This window comes from Oryctolagus cuniculus, chromosome 15, assembly GCF_964237555.1.
Source record: "Oryctolagus cuniculus chromosome 15, mOryCun1.1, whole genome shotgun sequence".
Lineage (NCBI taxonomy): Eukaryota > Metazoa > Chordata > Mammalia > Lagomorpha > Leporidae > Oryctolagus > Oryctolagus cuniculus.
Window position 1 is genome coordinate 81913788 of NC_091446.1, and position 18628 is coordinate 81932415.

Here is an 18628-nt window from a genome sequence, read left to right on the forward strand (position 1 = left end):
AGGAAGAAGCACCTGGCCCCTGGCTCCTGATGGGCACAGCTCTAGAGACCAGCCGTGAGGCTGCCGCTATGGCGTGTGTGGGGAGCTCCCCTGCCCCGGGCAGCTGTGCCCTGGTGACCTGTGTGACATGCGCCTGTCCCCTTGCCTCTGCAGCTCTTTACAAAACCTCACCCAGCCAGGAGCGCCTCCGGGAAGGCTTCGCCAGGAAAGGACGCGGCCACGCCCGCGAGTCTGCCCGGCCACCCCCAGCCCCTGCTCTACAATCTGCAGTCACTGCGGCCTTCCCAGGTCACCGTCAAAGGTGAGCAGGTGGCCCTGCGTGGCTGGGTGTCCTGGCCCGGGGGCGGGGGTGGTCCTTCAGGGACGCCGGGGTCCCAGGGGAGCAGATGCGAGCAAAACTCTCTCGGGGTCTTGACTTTGAATGGCACAGAGAACACTGCTGGGGTGGGGTGGGGGGGCGGGTCTCCATTCTAGAAGTGTCCAGGCCCACTGCTTCTGACCTGCACTGCTGTCATGCATCTGTCTGCACACACACACACGTAGACACATTCTCTGCACACACACACACACATGTAGACACATCTCTGCGCGCACGCACACACACACACACACACACACACGACTCCTGCAGAGATAAGGGCTTTCCAAGGCAGGGTTGCAGCCTCCATGTCCTTGGCACTCAGGCCTGCAGCAGGGTGTGCAGTGTTTGTGCATTGGGCCAGACAGCCCAGGCTCAGAAATGGGGGGGTTCTGCCACGTGCCCCAGAGTAGGGCAGGCAGGGAGCGGCTGGCCTGGGGCAGTGTGGTGCAGGCAGGGTACATGGTCCCAGCAGCCATTGCTGCTGTGTTCCCAGCCCTACACTGTGCCAGGCAGCATGCGCCAAGGTGGGGGTCGTCATCTCCACCAACGACTGGCCCGGGACACCCAGGCTTGGAGGACCTTGTCGTCAGCCCCAATCCCATGCTCCGAGCTGTATTCCAGCTGGGGCCAAGATCACTCACCACAGTCAAGCCAGGAGCCTTGGCACATGGCCCAGGGAGCCCCCAGATGGCTGCGTGCCATCTGCCCCAACAGACCACCTCGGCCCCTCCACTGAAGCGCCACAGGGCCACACGCCTGACACGGGTGCCTGCGTCAGAGGATAGGGCCCCAGACAGCGGCCCCTGGCACAGGTGCAGTGCCAGGCTGCCTAAGCTGCGCCCCACGCCCTGGGGGGTAGATATGTATCTCTTCTCCCTAGGCTCGGAGTCCCCCAAAGGGGCCATCGGCCACATCGTGCCCACCGAGAAGACCGTCCTGGCCGTAGAGAAGAACAAGGTGCTGCTGCCCCCACTCTGGAACCGGACCCTCAGCTGGGGCTTTGACGACTTCAGCTGCTGCCTGGGGAGCTATGGCTCCGACAAGGTGAGCGGCCACAGGCTGGCGTCCCGGGTGCCCCTGAGCAGGGACAGCCGCCCGTGCCCACAGCCTCCCTCGGGCTGTGCACCTGCTGGGCCAGACCGCAAAGCCACACTCGAAGGAGCTAAGCTCTCAGGCGGGGGCAGGGCACCCTGTCTGGCAGGTGGCGTGGCTGCCTGGGCCCCCCAGTCTTGGAGGGAGCCTCTGGGAGTCACACTTTAGGCTCAGGGAACACAGCTGCCAGCTTCAGTGCCCTCCAGCCCGCATTCAGCCCATCCAGTTGTCTCAGCCGTCTCCACAGCTGCCATTCCACCTGCGTGCCCTACCTACCCCACCCTGTCCTATCCAACAAACCCCGCCCCTCCATCCCTCACCGTGCCCCACAGGCTTCATGGTGCCTGTTTCATGGAAACCGACCCCAGCTGTCCCCATCCTGAGAACCGGTCCTGGTGGCCCCAGGCTGAGCCACTGCCTCCTGGTGCTCGTGGGTGTGTGTCTGTGCCTGCTCACCTGTCTCTTCCCCACCTGCTGGACCGGAAGCTGCTCCTTGGGGACAGGCCTGGGGTGACCTAGGTTTTGTCACCAGGGCCTGGCTTCTGAACATGTGATGTCCTCAGTTCCCAAGGCACCCCGACGCACCTGTGCCCAGCCCTTGTGGCTCTGCCGTGGGCTCCCGGCCCCTGCCTGCCCTACACTGTCACCCACCTCTCTTTGTCTCGCAGATCCTGATGACCTTTGAGAACCTGGCTGACTGGGGCCGCTGTCTGTGTGCCCTGTGCCCCTCCCCGACCACGATTGTCACCTCGGGGGCCAGCGCCGTGGTGTGTGTGTGGGAGCTCAGCATGGTCAAGGGCCGCCCCAGAGGCCTGCAGCTCAGGCAGGTAGGAGCCCCTGCACTCCACGCCTCGGGCAAGTGCGCAACGTCACCAGGTGGGGGTGGTGCCTGAGTGTAGTGAGACACAGAGAGTGGCCGCCACTCCATTCCCGTGGGTGGGGCTGCTGAGGGCACAGGTGCCCCCACGGAAACCTCAGTACGCCAAGCCACATGCAGCAGCCTCCAGCCAGGGAAATCTGTGTCTTGGCCCAGATAATAAATACCACGTGAGCACCTGCCGGGAGCTGGCCACGGTGCCAAGCCCCTGAGCAGGGATTGTTTCCTTACGCCTTCTGGGTAGCCCTGTAAAGTGGCTACCCTCAGCATCATCACCATTTTAATGTTGGAAAACACCCCGAGGTACGAGCAAGCTCACGTGGCTCGGCCAAGGTCACAGACGCCGAAGATGCAAAACCATTTCAGAAGGGGGGTGCTCCTGGCGGGAGAGAACGGAGCTCACCCTGGTTCCCGGATTTCCTGGTTCCTGCCCACCAGCTGCTGTTATTGGTGGGCTGGGTTTCTAAGAGAAGAGACTGGAAATGCAAGACAGAGTCCCATCCCTCCACCCCGCACCCCAGGTGTCACTCACACCATTTGTGACTTACCCCTGGGGGACCACGGCCAATCCCAGCCTGATGCGGGAGCCAGCTTGGGGCTCCAGCTCAATGGCCCATCCACTGTGCTCCAGTCCCCACTGGGCAGTGCAGGTGTCTGTAAAAGCCCCGGTATTGGCACCAGAGAAATGAAACTTGTCCTCTGCACGTCGGGAGACAAAGGAACAGGGAGCACTGTGTGCTGTGCTTTGCTGGACAAACTGAAATGCTTTCTCCTTCAGCTGTCAATCCTGATGGTAGCTTGGGGGTCGTCCCAACCACCTGGCTCTGCCGAGGGCTCCACCCCAATGCCCCTGACCCCCACGGAGTGGCTTCAGAAGCAGGATTGATCTGTATATCATCTATGTGTCTATGTGTCTATGTGTCTATGTATCTATGTATCTACCGATCATCTATCTAGAGATTGCCCATCTGCTGGTTCACTTTCCAAGTGGCCTCAATAGCCAGGGCTGGGCCAGGCCTACACCGGGAACCAGGAGTCCATCTGCATCACCGACGTGGCTGGCAGGGGCCCAGGCACTTGGGCCATTTTCCACTGCCTGTCCCGGCATGTTAGCCCAGAGCTGGATCCCAAGTGGAGCAGCTGGGACTCAAACCTGCACTCCCTAAGAACAGGTCTTCAAAGAGGGAGGTGCCTTTCTCTGAAGGGAGGAGAGAACCTCCACTTTGACTATGACCTTGTCTAAACAAGATAAGAGTCGGAGAACTCAAGGGGCTTCCATAGCCTTGGAAACTCATGACTGGTGCATAGGGAGATTACTGATGCCATAAACAGGAGTGTCAATTTGTAAAGTCAACAACAGGAGTCACTGTGCACTTACTCCTCATGTAGGATCTCTGTCCTTAATGTGCTGTACACTGAGGCTTAATGCTATAACGAGTACTCAAACAGTATATTTCACTTTGTGTTTCTATGGGGGTGCAAACTGTTGAAATCTTTACTTAATGTACACTAAACTGATCTTCTGTTAAAAAAAAAAAAAAAAGAAAAGAAACTATCAATTCCCAACTTGACTCTCACTGGGATTAAACATGACAATAGGTCTGATCTGATTTCATCATCATTTAAAAAAAAATCATCTATTATTTTTCACTTTATGTTTCTGTGTGGGAACAAACTGTTGAAATCCTTACTTAAGGTATACTAAGCTGATCTTCTGTATACTAAGATAATCGAAAATGAATCTTGATGTGAATGGAAGGGGAGAGGGAGTGGGAAAGGGGAGGGTGGTGGGTGGGAGGGACGGTATGGGGGGGAAAGCCATTGTAACCCATGAGACGTACTTTGGAAATTTATATTCATTAAATAAAAGATAAAAAAAAATAAATAAAAAAAAAAAAAAAAAAAAAAAAAAAAAAAACCTGCACTCCCTTATGGGATACCAGCGTCGTGAGTGGCAGCTTAACCTGTTGCACTACAATGCCAGCTCCTGTACACAGTAGCTGTGTACAAAGTCTGTGTACAAGTCTGTACAAACCCTACAAAAGTTCTCCTTTCTGTGGCCTGCCATCCTGATGCCTTCTGGATCTTCGTGTAGATATTTTGATTCTGTTTTCTCCCAACCTATGGAATTGTTTGGAGTTTTCTACAGTCTCTATAATTCACATTGCAATGGTCCCATATTATTCTATTTCTATGGCATTCCCTTTCCAATTGCTTTGCTGTATCTGTGCACCCCAGTTTGATGAACCTCTCCCCTTAAAACCAACTAAGCTGTTCCCAAGCTTTCACTGTGGCTAGGTAGTGCTTCTGAAAACAGACAAAGCACTGTTTGCTTGCGAGCTGTGTGTCTGTCCCCTTAGGATGAATTTGAGTAGAATTGCTGAATCCCACAACATACTGCCTTCTAAAATGGTCCTGTGGCTTTACAATGCCACTGACAGTTAACTAAGAGAGCCCATCTCTGGGGCCAGTGGCGTGGCACGGTGGGCTCAGCCACCACGGGTGATGCTGGCATCCCCTGTTGGAACACTGGTTATGTCACTGGAGAAAAAGCTGTAGGTTCTTGCCTTCACACAAGAAAGAATTTGGGCATGAGACAGAGAGCGAAGTGATAGGGTTTTATTGAGGACAGGGTTTCTGTCTGAATGGAAGGGACAGAGAGAGAGAGTGCCAGGACATTTGGACGTGGAGGGAGCGAGGCTACATGGTTGAGTGGAGAGACTACACCTGGGCAGGCCAGGCGGGCGGCTCAGCAGAGAGCAGAGGGCTGAGCACATTCTCCCAGTTTTTAAGGGGGTCTCTTTATCCCCTCTCCCTTCTCCTCCAGGACAAAGTATGGGGAGCCCTGGCCAAAGGGTTTGTTGGGTGAAAATTAGCAAATTCCTCCCCAGGTTTGCCGGCCCTGGGCAGAGCAGATTCTCTTAGGGTCTGTGAAGGTTTTATTGCCCCATGGTATCAGGTCAGGTCACCCATTTGGTCCTGAGGAGAGAGAATTCTCCTGGGGGCTTTCCTTGGGGGAAGGGCTGGGACCACCTGGGAGGTTATCAGGGTCTGAGCAGGACTTGGAAGTGCACAATGCTGGGCTTTTGGGGCTTCCAAAGCAGGTGCTGTTTTCTTCAGGCCTGTCTCACACACACATAGGCTAGTTCTTAGCTTCCTACCAGTTAGAGTCCCAGCCACCAGCTGCTCCACTTCCAATCCAGCTTCCTTTAAAGGGGCCTGAGAAGGCAGCAGGTGATGGTCCAAGTGCTCGGGCCTCTGCACTCACATGGGAGACCTGGAAGAAGCTCCTGGCTCCTGGCTTCAGCCTGACCCAGCCCTGACTGTTGAAGACATATGGGGAGCGAACCAGCAGATGGATCTGTCTGTGTATATGTACCTGTGTGTGTGTGTGTGTGTGTCCCTTTCTCTTTGTCATTCTGCCTTTCAATAAATAAATAAATCTTTTTTAAAAAAGCATCTCACAACAGTGTAACCAGCATGGGGAATTATTTTCATTTAATTTTTTTTTTTTTTTGCTACTTCGGTTGGGTGTGTGTATTAGCTTTTCATTACTTTAATGAAAACACCCAGGAGGAGCTTCTTGGGAAAGGAAAGGTTTATTTTGGCATCCAGATGGAAGTTTCTAGTTCAGAATCAGGTCTGGTGGCTGCTGGGGGCTGGGCACGGAGGAGCAGGTGCAGGAGAGCGGGACATGGTGAGCCAGGAAGCCCAGAGGGAGAGAGAAGCTGGGCACAGGGGCCCTCCTATCAGGTGTCCCTGGCACCCACACCTTTGCCCCCAGTGGTGGGTGGGGATGCCAGTGTGCCTGTGGGGAGCATGGCCTTGGGCCAGAACTGGCCACGCCAGTGTCCATCCTTCAGGCCAAACCTGAGGGTCACGGGCACCCTAAGTCACCTACTGGACATGACCCAGATCCGTAGAGCGCGAAGCATCTTTTTGTTCAATTTTGTGTATGTATGTGAGCGGCAGAGAGACCCACACAAGGAGAGGGCTCTGCTGTGTGTGTGCTGGTTCACTGCCCCCAGATGCCCGCTCTAGCCAGGGCTGGAGGCACAGCCAGGAGCTCGCTCCAGGGCTCCCGCATGGGCGCCTGGGATCCAGGTGCTGAAGCCATCAGCAGGCTCTGCAGGAGAGGAAGCAGGAATCAGAGGACAGGTGCAGCCCAGGCACTCGGATGAGGGATACAGGTGTCGCGTCTTTGTGACGATGCTGTGGCCTCCCCTCCTTCTTCCCTGTTGAGTGCCGGGCACGCGTGCTTCTGAGCTTCCCTTAGCATGATGGTTTTCATGCTTGGGCACGCATTAAAGTCCCCGGCAGGGCTCGTGCAAACCCAGATTGCAGGCCCGTGCCCTAGACTTCCTGGTTCCGTGGGTCTAGGGTTGGGCCCGAGAATTTGCCTCTCTCCAGACCTCGTGGTGCTGCCGAGGCTGTTGGTTGCATGCTCTGCCAGCTGCTGCCTCCGCCTGGTGGCAGTGCTGGGTGCTGTTTCAGGATTCGGAACAAATAAGGGGAGTTCCAAGCATAGTTAGGCTGCTGCTCTCTGGCTGGGTTATCATAGAACTGCAGATCCTCCCCAGCTAGACTCAACCTCTAGAAGTGGACAAAACCCAGAAGCCAGCCAGGGGCACCAGCACACACACCTGGCAGACTCAGGCTTTGGCATCCCTCCATCGGGCTGCACCCCTTCCCTCACCGGGGCCCAGCAAACAGGAAGGTGGGGGTCCCCCAGGTAGCTGGATTGGGTGTCTCTCATAGTCCACCTATCTTCTTCTGTCCCCCAGGCCCTGTATGGACACACGCAGGCTGTCACGTGCTTGGCAGCCTCCGTCACCTTCAGCCTCCTGGTGAGTGGCTCCCAGGACTGCACCTGCATCCTGTGGGACCTGGACCACCTCACCCACGTAGCCCACCTGCCTGCACACCGGGAGGGCATCTCGGCCATCGCCATCAGCGACGTCTCGGTAAGGCAGTGTAATAACTCAGGATCCCTGTCCGGGGTGTGTCTGTGAGCCTGCATGGTAGCCACAACTCCACCATGTGCAGAATAGAAATGACCCGGGGATCAAAGCCCCCGGACAGTAGAAGCAGGGGAGAGACATCACATGAGTTTCTGAACCAGCTGCTGTCATTGTACCCCGCCTTCCACCCAGTGACACCCAGACCTTTTGGGAGACAGGCGCAGGCCCTGGGTCCAGAGCCAGGGGTGGGCTTCAGGCCGAGTCTCCAGGGGCAGCCAGTATAGGACCTTGGAGTAAGGAACCTGGGAGGAGCCCAAGGGTGAGCTTGGGCATCTTCCAGGGGAAGTAGGATCCCAACACCATCAGTCTGAAAAAAACGAAGCATGCGCAGTTGTGTGAGAAATACAGCAGACCTATGAGTGACCTGGAAAGAAGCGGGTGTCTTAGGGGTCTTGGGCCACCTCCATGGAAGGTTGGGAGCTGAGCAGATGGCGGACGGGCAGGCAGGGGCCCCAGCTTAGAGGGAGGCCGCTCTCACCCTGCAGGGTACCATTGTCTCCTGTGCCGGAGCCCACTTGTCCCTGTGGAATGTCAACGGCCAGCCCCTGGCCAGCATCACCACGGCCTGGGGCCCCGAGGGGACCATCACCTGCTGCTGCGTGATGGAGGGGCCTGCCTGGGACACGAGCCACGTCGTCATCACCGGGAGCCAAGACGGCATGGTCCGGGTAGGTGTGTCTGGGGCAGCATGCAGGGTCTTCGTCCCCACCCACCCATGCTCACCAGCCACCCATGCTCACCACCCACCCATGCCCTCACCACCCACCCATGCTCACCACCCACCCATGCTCTCACCACCCACCCACGCTCACCACCCACCCATGCTCACCACCCACCCATGCTCTCACCACCCACCCATGCTCACCACCCACCCACGCTCTCACCACCCACCCACGCTCTCACCACCCACCCATGCTCACCACCCACCCATGCTCTCACCACCCACCCATGCTCACCACCCACCCACGCTCTCACCACCCACCCACGCTCTCACCACCCACCCACGCTCTCACCACCCACCCATGCTTACCACCCACCCATGCCCTCACCACCCACCCATGCTCACACCACCCACCCATGCTCTCACCACCCACCCACGCTCACCACCCACCCATGCTCTCACCACCCACCCATGCCCTCACCACCCACCCATGCTCTCACCACCCACCCATGCTCACCACCCACCCATGCTCACACCCACCCATGCTCACACCCACCCATGCTCACCACCCACCCATGCCCTCACCACCCACCCATGCTCTCACCACCCACCCATGCTCACACCCACCCACGCTCACACCCACCCACGCTCTCACCATCCACCCATGCTCACCACCCACCCATGCTCACCACCCACCCATGTTCACCACCCACCCTGCTCTCACCACCCACCCATGCTCTCACCCACCCATGCCCTCACCACCCACCCATGCCCTCACCACCCACCCATGCTCTCACCACCCACCCACGCTCACCACCCACCCACGCTCACCACCCACCCATGCTCTCACCACCCACCCATGCTCTCACCACCCACCCATGCTCACCACCCACCCATGCTCACCACCCACCCATGCTCTCACCACCCACCCATGCACTCACCACCCACCCATGCACTCACCACCCACCCATGCTCTCACCACCCACCCATGCCCACCACCCACCCATGCTCACCACCCACCCATGCTCTCACCACCCACCCATGCTCACCACCCACCCATGCCCACCACCCACCCATGCTCACCACCCACCCATGCTCTCACCACCCACCCATGCTCACCACCCACCCATGCTCTCACCACCCACCCATGCTCTCACCACCCACCCATGCCCACCACCCACCCATGCTCACCACCCACCCATGCTCTCACCACCCACCCACACTCTCACCATCCACCCATGCTCACCACCCACCCATGCCCACCACCCACCCATGCTCACCACCCACCCATGCTCTCACCACCCACCCACGCTCACCACCCACCCATGCTCTCACCACCCACCCATGCCCTCACCACCCACCCATGCTCTCACCACCCACCCATGCTCACACCCACCCACGCTCACACCCACCCACGCTCTCACCATCCACCCATGCTCACCACCCACCCATGTTCACCACCCACCCTGCTCTCACCACCCACCCATGCTCTCACCCACCCATGCCCTCACCACCCACCCATGCCCTCACCACCCACCCATGCTCTCACCACCCACCCACGCTCACCACCCACCCACGCTCACCACCCACCCATGCTCTCACCACCCACCCATGCTCTCACCACCCACCCATGCTCACCACCCACCCATGCTCTCACCACCCACCCATGCACTCACCACCCACCCATGCACTCACCACCCACCCATGCTCTCACCACCCACCCATGCCCACCACCCACCCATGCTCACCACCCACCCATGCTCTCACCACCCACCCATGCTCTCACCACCCACCCATGCTCACCACCCACCCATGCCCACCACCCACCCATGCTCACCACCCACCCATGCTCTCACCACCCACCCATGCTCACCACCCACCCATGCTCTCACCACCCACCCATGCTCTCACCACCCACCCATGCCCACCACCCACCCATGCTCACCACCCACCCATGCTCACCACCCACCCATGCTCTCACCACCCACCCACGCTCTCACCACCCACCCATGCTCACCACCCACCCATGCCCACCACCCACCCATGCTCACCACCCACCCATGCTCTCACCACCCACCCATGCTCTCACCACCCACCCATGCTCTCACCACCCACCCATGCCCACCACCCACCCATGCTCACCACCCACCCATGCTCACCACCCACCCATGCTCTCACCACCCACCCATGCTCTCACCACCCACCCATGCTCTCACCACCCACCCATGCCCACCACCCACCCATGCACTCACCACCCACCCATGCTCACCACCCACCCATGCTCACCACCCACCCATGCTCTCACCACCCACCCACGCTCACCACCCACCCATGCTCTCACCACCCACCCATGCCCACCACCCACCCATGCTCACCACCCACCCATGCCCTCACCACCCACCCATGCACTCACCACCCACCCATGCACTCACCCACTCACCCACGCCCTCACCACCCGCCCGCCCTTGCAGCATCAACCTGCCCACCCGTCCAGCATTCACTGAACTCCAACTCCATGCCAAGCACTCATAAACCCATCGTGGAGCAAGAGATGAATGAGAAACAGACTTTTTTTTTTTTTTTTAACCATGACCATGACCCTCATATGCTAGAAGACGTAGTAAACAGCAGATGGTACGTGGGTGTTGTGTGCCACAGCTGAGATAATCAGAGCATGCCGTGGGCTCTCTGAAGAGTGAGCTGCAGGGGGGTGGGCTCCAGGAAGCCGGGAAGAGAAGGAGACACTAGGGCCGCGGGGTCAGATGGGGAGAACAAGGCGGGGTCGTTTTTCCAAGACTGACCAGAACAATGAAAGCGTGCGTGAACGCAAGGGGTGATTAAGAGGCTTCCTCAAGACACTGTCCACTGAAGTTGGCGATTTACAGAGGGAAATGGCAGCTGAACACCACGAAGAGGGAAAACACCCATCAAAGCCTGCAGAAGCTTATGGGCGCTGAAACTTAGCCTGCTCCCTCGAGGCCGTGCACACTGCTGGTCTCAGAACGAGCAAGGAGGGGATACTTCGGGAAGCAGGATGGAGCAGTGTGCTGGGCCCCGGGGCGGGCAGGCTAAGCGGGCAGGGTTTCTTTCCAACGGAGAGACGCCAGACAGCGTGCAGAGAAGGCCAGTGGGTGAAGTGGCCAATGAGAGGGGACAGGAGACAGGAGGCTGAAGGGGGCCCCTCGGGAGGGAAGCCCGCTCACAAGGCCCCACCTGTGGCCTGGGACGGCTAGTGTGTGGAGAGGTCATACAGTCCCAGGCCTGCTGGGGTAGGATCTGTACCCCAGGGCCAGCTGCAGGAGCTCGGCATGGCTGAACCGCAGGTGCATGTCTTTCCTGGCCTGCCCGAGGCGTAGGTGGGCGCCTTCTGTGTGCTCCGTAGGCACTGATTCTCCGTGGACATTGAGCTCCTGGCTGGCCCAGTGCTGTGCCAGGCCTGGCCTGGAGCTCACAGAAGCACTTGAGTGCACACGGGGCCTCCCCCTTCAGGGACAGCAAACGGGAAGCCACGTGCATGGCCAGCCTGAGGGCACGCACCCCAACTTGGGACACGGCAATTGGGGGGCCCAGCTGCTGAGTAGTGCGGGAGGTCCCGGCCATGGTGGCCTTAGGGACAGGAGAGCATTCGCTCGGGGCTGTGATGATCGTTGTCCCACCAAGGGAGGCACTGAGACAGCGGTGGGAGAGAACCCACCCAATATGCAAATTTTCCAGTCAGGGGTCTGGAGCCCCATCACCTCTTCCCTGATGATAAATCTACATCAGAAGTGAAAGGAAGAGCCCCCGGGTCTGAGAGAATGCAAAGGGCCAGCCCGTGACAGTGTTCCATTTTCCTGGACAGATCTGGAAGACGGAGGAGGTGAAGATGTCTCTTCCAGGACGGGCGGCGGCCGAGGAGCCCGCTGCTCAGCCCGCAAGCCCCAGAGGTACCTGCTCAGCCTCAGCCGGGAGGCACTGGTCTCGCCTTGAGATGCCCTTTCTCGCTCCCCTCTCTCCACCTGCCCCCAGGGCTGCAGCTCCAGCCTTTGTCTGCAGGGACTAGGGGAAGCTCTGGGGGTTGCGGTCCTGCTTGGGGGCCACAGAGACGGTGTACTGCCCCCTGCTGGTGGAGAGTGAAGCGGCGTGGAGGAGCCCTCTTGAATCCTGGCTTCAGCCCTGCAAGCCTGGGGCACACACGCGTGGCGTGGCGTTTAGGGGGTGGGGGGCTCTGGGTTTCAGGGAGGGCCTGCACCTGGCTGGGCTTGGTTCAGTGTTCTCCATCTAGGTATAGATCCAGCTGCACACTGGCCTGAGCAGCAGACCACAGACAAAAGCAAGGCAAGACCACCTCCCGCAGGCAGCAACATGGTCCCATCATGTCCCAGACTGCCCTGTGGACCCTGGCTCAACCCCCACAACTCCCCACAGCAGGTGCCTCCTAGTGGGGCTTGCATACAGCAGGCACTGCGCAGGGGCTGGGAAGGCGGGGGGTTATCCATCTGTCAGTCAGGAGTTACCTGTCCCCCGAGCCCCCAGGGGCACTGGAGGACCAGAACCGCTGTTCTCTGCAGAGCCCTGTGGGTTGTGGCCGATGAAGCTGAAGTAGGGAAACCAGTTCTGCCTGCTGTTGCCACGGCCACTGTTGCCACGGCCACTGTTGTTGTGAGGGCAGAGGGCTGGCCAGGAGGAGACTACACGCATCCCCTGTTCCTCTCGGCCGCCTGATGCAGCAGATGCTGCTAAGGATAAGCAGAACTCTGAGACACAGAGAGTTACAGTAACTTGCCCGGAGTTGCTCAGCCACAAGACCCCTGCAGGGCAACCTTAACCATGGGTGTAGCCACGTCACCACTGCCACCCCCTCCCACGGTGACCACGGGCCAGCAAAGCCCTCACCCCTTCACTCCCATCATAGCTGTCCACCACCCACCCCCGTCGCCAACGCCAGCCTTCTGTCTCAGCGGCGTCTGGGCCAGAGCAGAGGCATTGGTCTTGAGTCCCGTGAGCGAGCAGGGGAGCGGGAATTCACCCCTGCTTCCTAGAACCCGCTTCTCCCACCGGCGAGACGTGCCCTGAGCTCCGAGGCGTAGCCGTTTCCAGTGAGTTCGTTTCTAGAATGTGGTCCCTTGAGTCACTGAGTCATCCAATCGCGGAGCCTTGTGCCAGGCAAGCGCACGGCATCTGTGCAGACTTGCTATGTCCTGGCCTCTGTATTAGGAATTCCCTTCTTTGCAGATGAGGGGACCCTTATCAACAGACCCAGAGTGATAACATCACAAAGACAGAGAACCGCTGGAGGCCACTGCTCTGGGTTCTGTAGGGAATCCACCCATCTCCCGAGAAAGGAAGGCCTGTGGGGCCTGTGCAGTCTGAGGAACTTTGGAGAGCAGGAGCCAGACTCTCCTCCTTGCTTCCCTTGGAAGAAAGCTGGCTGGCACAGGCTCTGATCCCCAGCCCACTGGGGGTTCTGGGGTGCACCTGCATGAGACTGCACAGCATTGTAGCCAGGGGTTCACCTGTCCACTTCCGGAGCCAGGGAGCCCAGCCAGCTACAGGCCTTGGCTGAGTAGCGGACGTGTGAGAAAGAACGCCAGACAGATGGGTGGGTGACCCCCAGAGGGACAGTTTAACCGAAGGCGTCTCAGCCGCTTCTGTCCCTGCCCGCATGCCCACGGGTTTCTGCTCGGCATCAGCAGTAGTGAGCAGGCTGTGCCATTACTCACAGGGCCTGGTGACCCAGAATTGAGAGAGAAAGCATGGCCGGCGCCGCGGCTCACTAGGCTAATCCTCCGCCTTGCAGCGCCGGCACACCGGGTTCTAGTCCCGGTCGGGGCGCCGGATTCTGTCCCGGTTGCCCCTCTTCCAGGCCAGCTCTCTGCTGTGGCCAGGGAGTGCAGTGGAGGATGGCCCAAGTACTTGGGCCCTGCACCCCATGGGAGACCAGGAAAAGCACCTGGCTCCTGGCTCCTGCCATTGGATCAGCGCGCTGCGCCAGCCGCAGTGCGCCGGCCGCGCCGGCCATTGGAGGGTGAACCAACGGCAAAGGAAGACCTTTCTCTCTGTCTCTCTCTCTCACTGTCCACTCTGCCTGTCAAAAAAATTAAAAAAAAAAAAAAAGAGAGAGAGAAAGCAGACAAGTGCTAGACCTGATGCTGTCCCAGCAACCTCCCCTCTGTCCAGGGCAAGTACTTCCTGGATGACTGAACCTGAAGAGTGCTGATGTCAGGAAGAAAAAAAAAATCACAGAGGGGCCGGCGCTGCAGTGCAGGGCCATGGCCTGCAGGGCCAGCATCCCCATGGGAGCGCCAGTTCGAGTCCCGGCTACTCCACCTCCCATCCAACTCCCTGGCAATGCACCTGAGACAGCAGTGGAGGAAGGCCCCAGTGCTTGGGCCCCCCCACCCACGTGGGAGACCCGGATGGAGTTCCAGGCTCCTGGCTTCTGCCTGGCCCAGCCCCAGCTGTTGCAACCATTTGGGGAGTCAACCCACAGATGGAAGATCTCTCTCTCTCCTCTCTTTTTGTCTCTCCTTTTCTCTCTCTGTCACTCTGCCCTACAAATAAATAAACACATACATCCTTTTCAAAAGGACAGAAAACAACAGCAGTAGATTGGAATCATCACCCAAAATGCAGGTCATCTCCACATTGCTGAGGGTGTCTTCTCTCTGCCACAGCAGCTGATGGCATTCGGGGACTTTAGCAAGACGGGCTCAGGCCAGCGGGGGGCCCACCCTTTGTGTCTTTCCCCTGCTGTCTCTCCAGCACGGCATCGCCGAATGGCCAGCCGGGGCTGCGACTACCATGGAGGAAATGACTCAAAAAAGTTGAGCCACCGTCGAGGGTGGTTAACGAATCCAGCTACGAACAATCCCCAGGTGGCCTCCAAGAAGGAACTGTGTCGTGTCCTGTGGCTCAGAAGTGTTTGCTGGAAGGGACCAGCATCGGACTGGACGCATGCACTTTGCACGTGTGTGTCACTGCAGCCTTAGAGTGTCAAGAGGAGGTCGCCGATGGGATGAAGGCTGCCGGGTCTGGGTGTGTCTCAGGGCAGCTCCCCACCCTTCTCCGATGTCCTCCTGGCACACACAGGCCTGTGTGCACTGTTGGTGGCCACCTGGGGACAGCCAGCGCTGCAGCATCCCTGCTGTCCCAGGTCCCACAGCCTGGCCTCACAGGGACTTAGCTCGCTGGGTTCTTTCCACCTCTCCCTTCCCACGCAAGGAATGCCTGTCTGTCTCCAAACACAGCCGTTAGAGTGAGCGAAGTAACCATCATTGAGTTATATTTTTTGAAAAAAAAAAAAAAAACATTCTCAGCATTTAATTATTGGTTGTGGCGTGAGAGGATTTGGATAAGTTGATAATGCCGACTTTATGCAATTTATTTTTTACTAGGCAATTATGGGCTGCACTACGTCCTGGCAGCAAGGTATTGTGGGGGCAGCTTATTAAGCCCAGTAAACACTGATGAACAATTTTGCTGAACTAGGCATGCAATTTAGAAAGCAATAATACACAAATCCAATTTGGTACACAATGGATACCGCGGCACGTCAGCACATGTAGCTATCACAGCCTGCAAATTAAATTGGGACGGCCCTTTTTGCAGCAGCACAGGCCAAGATTAAATATATTTCCCCCTCAATTTAACAAGTTGCTGACCACAAATATAAACATATACATATGTGTTTGCAGCCCGGCGGGCAGATGTACACGTGTGTGTCTGTGTGTGTGTGTGTGTGTGTGTGTGTGTTGCCATGCAGCTGCGTTGATGGCTCACTTGCACGCTCCCCACAGGTCACAAGTGGGAGAAGAACCTGGCCCTGAGTCGAGAGCTGGATGTGAATGTTGCCCTAACAGGGAAACCCAGTAAGAACAGCCCTGCAGTGACGGCCCTGGCCGTGTCCAGGTAAGCATGGCCTGGTTTTTCCCAGCCTCCAGCAGAGGGCGCTGTGCACACCCCCGGTGGCTCTGGGCTCTGGTTGCCAGGCTCTTGGTGGCCACCTCACTATGGACACCCGGGGTGGGGCCAGCATGCCAGGACAAGGCAACTTGGTCATGCAGGGCATTAGGAAATGCCTGGTGGTGGTGGTGTCGGTCTGTCTTTAACTCATGTGTGCCCTTGTTCCATGGCTCCGGAATGCCCAAGAAGTCCTAGAGGAATGCAAAAGGCAGTGTATGCCTTTCTCATTTTACCGGGAAAATCACCTCTTCCCTGAATTGCACTGCTGACAGTCCCAGTGGGTACGATGCTTCCCCTGCACGGCGGAAGCTGCCCGTAGAGGGCTGCAAGCCTGTGTCAAAGAGCCCGGTGTCAGCTCCGATACTTGACACCCATAACTGGAGTCATCACACGGACCCAGTGGAGGACAACTAGGTCATTGGCCCCACTGTGCGTGCACCTTGGAAAGTGCAGCCATCGGAGCCTACAGACCTTGGGCAGGGGCCATCTGCCTGCTGCCCTGCCTGGCCACCAGGGGGCGCTGTCCATGCTCCCGGTGGTAGGAACTGCCCTGTTCTGGATGGCAGGCTGAGAGGTGCATGGTGATGTTAGGGTAGAGCCAGTTCTGCCCAGGTCCTGGCAGTGGGTCTCGTGGGCAGGAGGTTCTCCCCGAGATGCTGGAGAGGCAGGGGCAGGTTCCCATCAGCTTCCCTGGGGACTCCCAGAACCAGAACTCACAGGGCTGAAAAGTCCCCCAGCCCCCCGTGGTTCCAAGCCTGTCTCCCACTCCCTGCCTCTGTTTCAGGGGTGCTGAGGCCGGGGGCAAGGACCACAGAGCCCCCAGTCTGTGTTCCCACTGTTCAGTCCCCTGAGCTCTGGCTGGGGTGTGGGGTTCTCATGAGCTGGCCTCTAACCTGCTTCTCTTTCTCTCTCTTCCCAAGAAACCAGGCCAAGCTCCTGGTCGGCGACGAGAAGGGCAGGATATTTTGCTGGTCTGCAGACGGGTAGGAAGAGAGAGGCAGTGGAGGTTCCGGCACGGCTGCTGTGCGCCCCGTGGGGCAGCGACACCAGACTGGGAGCAGCAGAGGCGGGGTAGGACCTGGGCTCCACCTCCCAAGGAAGCCACTCCCACTGTGACCCCTTCCCCATGGCTCTCCAGGAAAGGGCTTGGGACAGTGAGAGATGTGCAGCCCCCCGGGGAATTCTCTAGAGAGGGGACGAGTGCACGTTCAGGCATCTGGGAACTGTGACTTGCTGGCACCAAGCTGTGTGTGAAATTGCACGTGACTCCCCTGACCAAGGGCTCATCGCACTGGGGACGGGGTGGGGGGCGGGGGAGACTGCTTACTGGGAACCAATGGTAAATACTGTACTGTCTTTATTTTATTAAAGCATTGACCGTCCATGTGCACAAGGACTCTTTTTTTTTAAAAAGATTTATTTATTTATTTATTTGAGGTGCAGTTATAGACAGTGAGAGGGGGAGACAGAGAGAAAGGTCTTCCTTCTTTTGGTTCACTCCCCAGATGGCCGCTACGGCCGGCGCTGTGCCAATCTGAAGCCAGGAGCTTCTTCCTGGTCTCCCACAGGGGTGTAGGGGTCCAAGTACTTGGGCCATCCTCTACTGCTTTCCCGGGCCACAGCAGAGAGCTGGACTGGAAGAGGAGCAGCCGGGACTAGAACCCGACGCCCATATGGGATGCCGGCGCTGCAGGTGGAGGATTAACCTAGTGTGCCATGGCGCCAGCCCTCACAAGGACTCCCGATGCAAAACTCACAGCTGTTTAAGGTGAGGGGGCGGGGGACACAGGGTCCACCTCCAAGGCATTTCTCAGTCCCCTCTTGATGTCCTCCGTGGAAACTGGCTCTTCCTGGGGCAGGGGGGAGTGGCCGCTGCTTAGGAGACCAGCCTCGGGGGCTGGCCTGCGACAATGCACCCTTCCCTGGGCTAGCTTGTCCCAGGTCCACTGCCACAGCGATAGGGGGTAGGGCTGGGGCCCAACCAGGCTCTGGCTTGATCCACTCTCCCCAGGGCTCATCATTACATGGAAACCAAGGACCGAACTCCACGTGCTCCGTTCTGAGGGTAACGCATCCCTGGAACAATCTGGACACTTAAGTAACTTTTATTCTCCCGCAAAAACAGAACCAGTAGGCAGATGAGTTACTGGTGCCCCTCTGAGAAATCCTGGTGCTGGGTCACTCTCAGCTGAATCATCACACACCGAGGCTACCGTCCTCCCTGGGCACCTCCTCCCCGCCCCCCCACTTTCAGAACTCCTGGAAAGGAAAGCCACCTGCTGCTTTCCTAAAACCAAGCTCAAGGGCCGGCGTTGTGTGCAGCGCCTTAAGCCGCCACCTGCGAAGCCAGCGTCCCTTAGGAGTCACAGCTGCTCTGCTTCTGATCCAGCTCCCTGCTAATGCGCCAAGTACTTGGGCCCCCGCCGCCCACCTGGGAGCCTGAAGGGAGCTCCTGGTTCTCCTGGTTGTAGCCTGGCCCAGCCCCAGCTGTTGCAGCCATCTGGGGAGTGAACCAGTGGATGGAAGTTCTCTCTCTCTCTCTCACTTTGCCTTTCAAATAAATAAAATAAAACTTAGAAATAAAAGAGAAAGCAAACTCAGGTGGGTGCACCTTGGTGATCTCCCTCCTAGGGGCCATGGAGGGGACTGATCCTCCCCCAGGTTTCTCCATG

At 58.2% G+C, this 18628-nt stretch overlaps 1 protein-coding gene across 3 annotated transcripts in view; it reads left to right on the plus strand.

Annotated features, from left to right (window-relative positions):
- The window catches only part of WDFY4 (WDFY family member 4), a 275027-nt gene extending 257682 nt beyond the window's left edge, over window positions 1–17345 (plus strand). For 2 of the 3 annotated variants that reach the window (XM_017338630.3, XM_051837550.2), the window contains exons 55-62: window positions 154–301; window positions 1221–1405; window positions 2122–2280; window positions 7115–7294; window positions 7837–8019; window positions 11854–11938; window positions 15791–15902; window positions 16877–17345. In XM_017338630.3, the coding sequence (XP_017194119.2) occupies window positions 154–301; window positions 1221–1405; window positions 2122–2280; window positions 7115–7294; window positions 7837–8019; window positions 11854–11938; window positions 15791–15902; window positions 16877–16943 (1119 nt within the window). In that variant the 3' untranslated portion in view covers window positions 16944–17345. The remainder of the gene's footprint in view (window positions 1–153; window positions 302–1220; window positions 1406–2121; window positions 2281–7114; window positions 7295–7836; window positions 8020–11853; window positions 11939–15790; window positions 15903–16876) is intronic. The other variant, XM_051837551.2, reaches the window with a different exon arrangement.
- Window positions 17346–18628: the final 1283 nt, after the last annotated feature.